This window comes from Rhinopithecus bieti, unplaced genomic scaffold, assembly GCF_001698545.2.
Source record: "Rhinopithecus bieti isolate Rb0 unplaced genomic scaffold, ASM169854v2 scaffold_13262, whole genome shotgun sequence".
NCBI classification, from domain to species: Eukaryota; Metazoa; Chordata; class Mammalia; order Primates; family Cercopithecidae; genus Rhinopithecus; species Rhinopithecus bieti.
The window spans coordinates 3,141,091-3,146,081 of NW_016808004.1; the positions used below are offsets into that span (position 1 = coordinate 3,141,091).

General features: G+C 39.5%; 1 protein-coding gene across 1 annotated transcript in view; it reads right to left on the reverse strand.

Annotated features, from left to right (window-relative positions):
• Positions 1-249: 249 nt before the first annotated feature.
• MTFMT (mitochondrial methionyl-tRNA formyltransferase) overlaps positions 250-4,991 on the reverse strand; it is a 23,698-nt gene continuing 18,956 nt past the window's right edge. The window contains exons 6-8 of the mRNA XM_017884953.1: positions 3,408-3,486; positions 2,145-2,227; positions 250-511 (exon numbers count right to left, since the gene is read on the reverse strand). Coding sequence (XP_017740442.1) covers positions 332-511; positions 2,145-2,227; positions 3,408-3,486 — 342 coding nt within the window. The 3' untranslated portion in view covers positions 250-331. The remainder of the gene's footprint in view (positions 512-2,144; positions 2,228-3,407; positions 3,487-4,991) is intronic.

The window sequence follows — 4,991 nt, forward strand, 5'->3', positions numbered from 1 at the left end:
CAGGAGTTCGAGACCAGTCTGACCAACAAGGTGAAACCCCATCTCTACTAAAAATACAAAAATTAGCTGGATGTGGTGGTGTGTGCCTGTAATCCCAGCTACTCAGGAGGCTGAGGCAGCAGAACTGCTTGAACCTGGGAGGCGGCGGTTGCAGTGAGCTGAGATCATGCTACTGCATTCCAGCCTGGGCAACAGAGTGAGACTCTGTCTCAAAAAAAAAAAAAAAAAAAAAAAAGAAAGTTCAGATAATTCCTTGTAAATAAGGTTTTTAATAAATTACAAATACGTAACAGATTTTTATCCATCTTCTTCCTAACTACTTAATGCATTGTTACATAGCAACAGTTTTTTTCTGCTTCTTCTTTGTTGGAAGTCTGAGAGTCTGAAATCTGCACTGGCTTGGTTGAGCTTGGGAATTTTTGTGGTACCAGGGGTGCAAATATCCATTGTAGAAGTCAGTAGCCGTTAATGCTTTCTTGAGCATCACTGATCGAACACCAATCCAACTATCCTAAAGGGCAAAATACAAATAGTGAATAGGCAGGGGTGGCAAAACTAAAAAGCCAAGTAAATATCAGTTTATACAATTTTTATCATGGAAACAAACAAACCAACAAACCTTTACTAAATGCCTAGCTGCAAATAGCACTATACTAAGTAACATGTAGAATTCCTTGACTCTTATTAGGTTGGTGCAAAAGTCATTGCAGTTTTTGCCACTGAAATTAAAAGCTTATTACCAAGGAGCGATAACAAATGTATAGTCCTGTATAAATGTATTTAAATACAAAGGGAGCAGAATAAAAGATATGTAACATGAAATACATATATAGGCCAGGCGTGGTAGCTCATGCCTGTAATCCCAGCACTTTGGGAGGCCAAGGCAGGTGGATCACCTGAGGTCAAGAATTCTTGACCAGCCTGACCAACATGGCGAAACTCCGTCTCTACTAAAAATAGAAAAATTAGCCAGGCGTGGTGGCAGGTGCCTATAATCCCAGCTACTTGGAAGACTGAGGCAGGAGAATCGATTGAACCCAGGAGGTAGAGGTTGCAGTGAGCTGAGATCGTGCCACTACACTCCAGCCTGGGCAACTCCATCTCAAAAAAACAAAACAAAACAAAAAAAAAACAAACAAAACAAAACAAAACAAAACAAACAAAACATATATATAGACCTGGAAAAGGACAGCAAGACATATGCATCCAGCACTATTCCAGAATAAGCTGACAAGAGACAAAGAGAGGTTGATGGATTTTTGTATTCACAGTCTGTAGGTCAATCTATCATACATTTTAAACTGTTTTTTTTTTTTTTTCCTGTGACGGAGTTTCGCTCTTATTGCCCAGGCTGGAGTGCGACGGCACGATCTTGGCTCACCACGACCTCCGCCTCCCGGGTTCAAGCGATTCTCCTGCCTAAGCCTCCCAAGTAGCTGGGATTACAGGCGTCTGCCACCACACCTGGCTAATTTTTGTATTTTTAGTAGAGACAGGGTTTCTCCATGTTGGTCAGGCTAGTCTCGAACTCCTGACCTCAGATCATCCACCCACCTCAGCCTCCCAAAGTGCTGGGATTACAGGTGTGAGCCACTGTGCCTGGCTAAACCTCTTCTTAAGTATGAAATATCTCACATGAACACCATATGATGCAAAATACCTAGGAAATGGAAGGAATATAGAACGCTTCTCAGAACACACCATGGTCTTATAAATAAAACAATAATGATTCCAAAGTTATTTTAAATAGTTCAGAAATCTCCTCTTTACTACTGTTAAGTAGTAAAAGCAAGTAGGATCCATGTCCTGTAGTAGCTCAGCCAGACATTTTGATATGACTATCTTTTATGTTACCAAGCACAAGAGCTGTTAATTAAATTGGGCTGCTAACAATACACGTTATTTTAAGAAAGCACTCAAGTTATTGAATCTTCTTTCTTTGATTGAGTAATAATAATGCCTTGGCAAAACTTCATCACTTTCAAAAAATTATGCTAGAGACTTCACTATTTCTAAAGAAAATTAAATGGCCTCTTGACCAAATCTGATGGACAGGTAGTTAAGTTCCAACTAAAAATAATAAATGATACAGACTATAAACCCAGTAAAACAACTATGATAACCTGAAACTACGGAAAACATACCTTGCAATAAACCAACAGTATTTGTGACTGTTTGTGGTATATTACTGATCCTGGAATAAGAGCCTGTCCTGTTAATTTTGGATCTGAAGAATGGAAAAAAGAGAAGATATGTAAGAGAGAAAAGCAATTATGCAACTTCATAGTACTTCTTAAAAATCAAAAAAACATCTTGGGAGGCAGTACTGATACCGGAGAGAACACATTTGCTGATGATGCTGACTTTGTAAATCAAAACTTACAAGGAAGCCACAGTGCTTTCTGTACATCAGAAACCCAAAGGAAAGCTGCCTATGAACATACAAAGCTGTAATTCCTTTACCCAGTGACCACCTAAAATGCTGAATCTACAAGTTTTGTGTTAGCACTTTGGTGAAATAACTAGCCAATGTGGGAAATACACGGGATGTTTAGGATTTAATCTGGCCCTTTCATCCCCGCCCAAACAAATCCTAATTCCTAGGTTCCTGGAGAACTCCAACTACCTCTAAATTAAACCGGCTTCCTCTGTGGCTCACATTCCTTCTGTCCACCATATTGGGAGGGTGCTGGTGGGCCTAAGAATGGACCTGTGGCATGGTGTATGAATACACTCTGGCCTAGATTTTCACTGAGTTGCCCAGATATTTTCATTATAATATTCACCAGAATGAAACTAATCGAGTCATTCTGCACTCTCTGAAAACTTTAAGGCAGGAAATCACAGAGCTTAAAATGGGATGGGAACACTGTTCTGCCTACTCCCCAGGTTCTTGTAATTATTATTATTATTTTTTTAAATGGAGTTTCACTTGTTGCCCAGGCTGGAGTGCAATGGCACAATCTTGGCTCACTGAAACCTCTGCCTCCCAGGTTCAAGTGACTCTCCTGCCTCAGCCTCCCAAGTAGCTGGGATTACAGGCATGCGCCACCATGCCCAGCTAAATTTTTGTGTTTAGTAGAGATGGGGCTTCACCATGTTGGTCAGGCTAGTCTTGAACTCTTGACCTCAGGTGATCCACCCGCCTCGGCCTCAAAAAGTGCTGGAATTATAGGCGTGAGCCACCGCACCAGGCCAGTTCTTGTAATGATTAAATGAGAAAATACATGAGAATGAGTGTTGCAAAGAATAAGACAGTAAGGGAATGGAAAGTATTATCATTACTGAACTGAAACAAACTAAAATAATTCTTATTTTTAGTAATTGTGAGATATGATAAAACAGACATATTTCCGGATAGACTACAGTGAAAACAGTTTCCACGTTAGCTATTCAAAAGTTAGTACCAGCAAGGACTGAACTGTTAACTTCTACCAAATCCAGAAGTTTAATGGTATTCGCCATCCAGAGCGTCTGCAATGGAATCTGCAAGTAAAATTAAAGAAGGTATGATAACGGAATACACTCAACTCCCGAACACTTTTCAACTACTATTTTGTGTTAATCTGGACTTTTCCTGCAATTAGAGGAATTGGGAACTCAGTCACTAAGTTTGATGGAACAGACCATAAACATGACTCTCTATCTCAGTGTTTCCAGGATTTATAAGATGTTAAATGTTACTTTTAAATCAATGTTTATATCTAATATACTAATATTTCCAATTAAAAATTATCCTTATAAAAAATGCAAGCATTACATCAATTATCTTAAAAGATTTTAGAAAATGATAGTATTCTGTATTTATTCCCATCTCTATTAACGACTATTAAGTTTGATGTGCATTTCCCTGTATTTTTTTCTACAAATATTATTATAAAAACGTAGAACACACTGATAGAGACAGGAGACAGTCAAATGCCACCCAGGTCATTATGCACAGGGGGCTTGCCTAAACATGTCCATGGTGAAAAATTCTGTCCCTTAACACATATGCAGTAAAGGAAATAAATCAATGTGGTGTGGCTCAGACTAAGAGCCCGCATGAGCACTGGAAGAATGGGGATGGAGCCACCAGAAATTTGTGCCTCACGCGGGAGAAGAGCCTGGCCCCTTCAGCTCCTGTGTGGTAGCCTGGTATTCAATCTGCGGGGTGGAAGCCTGTTGGCAGGACTCCCTCTTTTTTGCTGAGAGCTTTCTTTTAATAAATTCCTCTCTCCTCACCTTTCAATGTGTCTACGTGCCTAATTTTTCCTGGTTGTGAGACAAGAACCCAGATTTTAGCTGAGTTAAGGAGCAAAAAGTCCTGCATCAATACTGTTTTACAAGGACTTTTGTTGTTTGACCATAAAGCATTGATGTTTCATCAGTACATATTTATGTCATTCTCTCTGCTGCACAGTAACGTTTTATGAATACATAATTTATGCAACAACTATCTTTATGATAGATATTTCAGTTATTTTCAATTTATTGCTATTTATGACACTATAAACTAGGGTAATAGCCTTGTAGGTAGATCTTTGAGCACTTATACATTTCTGGATAATAGTTTTGGGGTTTTTTGTTCGTTTTTAAAGTGGAATGCCTGGGTTAAACAGCATCAACATTTTATTGCTAAACTGCCTGGATAAGTGAGAAAAAAATGTGATAATCTCTTGCTGTTTATTATTAGTGAAGCTGAGGAGTTGTCCATGTATTTATGTGCACTTTTATTTCTCTGTAACTTGCCTGTTTATGCCCTGGTTAAAACTGGGATGGTTATCTCATTAATTTCCTAAATATAGAAAATATTTAACTTTTTTTTTGAGATGGAGTCTTGCTCTGTCACCCAGGCTGGAGTGCAGTGGCCGGATCTCAGCTCACTGCAAGCTCTGCCTCCCGGGTTTACGCCATTCTCCTGCCTCAGCCTCCCGAGTAGCTGGGACTACAGGCGCCCGCCACCTCGCCCGGCTAGTTTTTTGTATTTTTTAGTAGAGACGGGGTTTCAC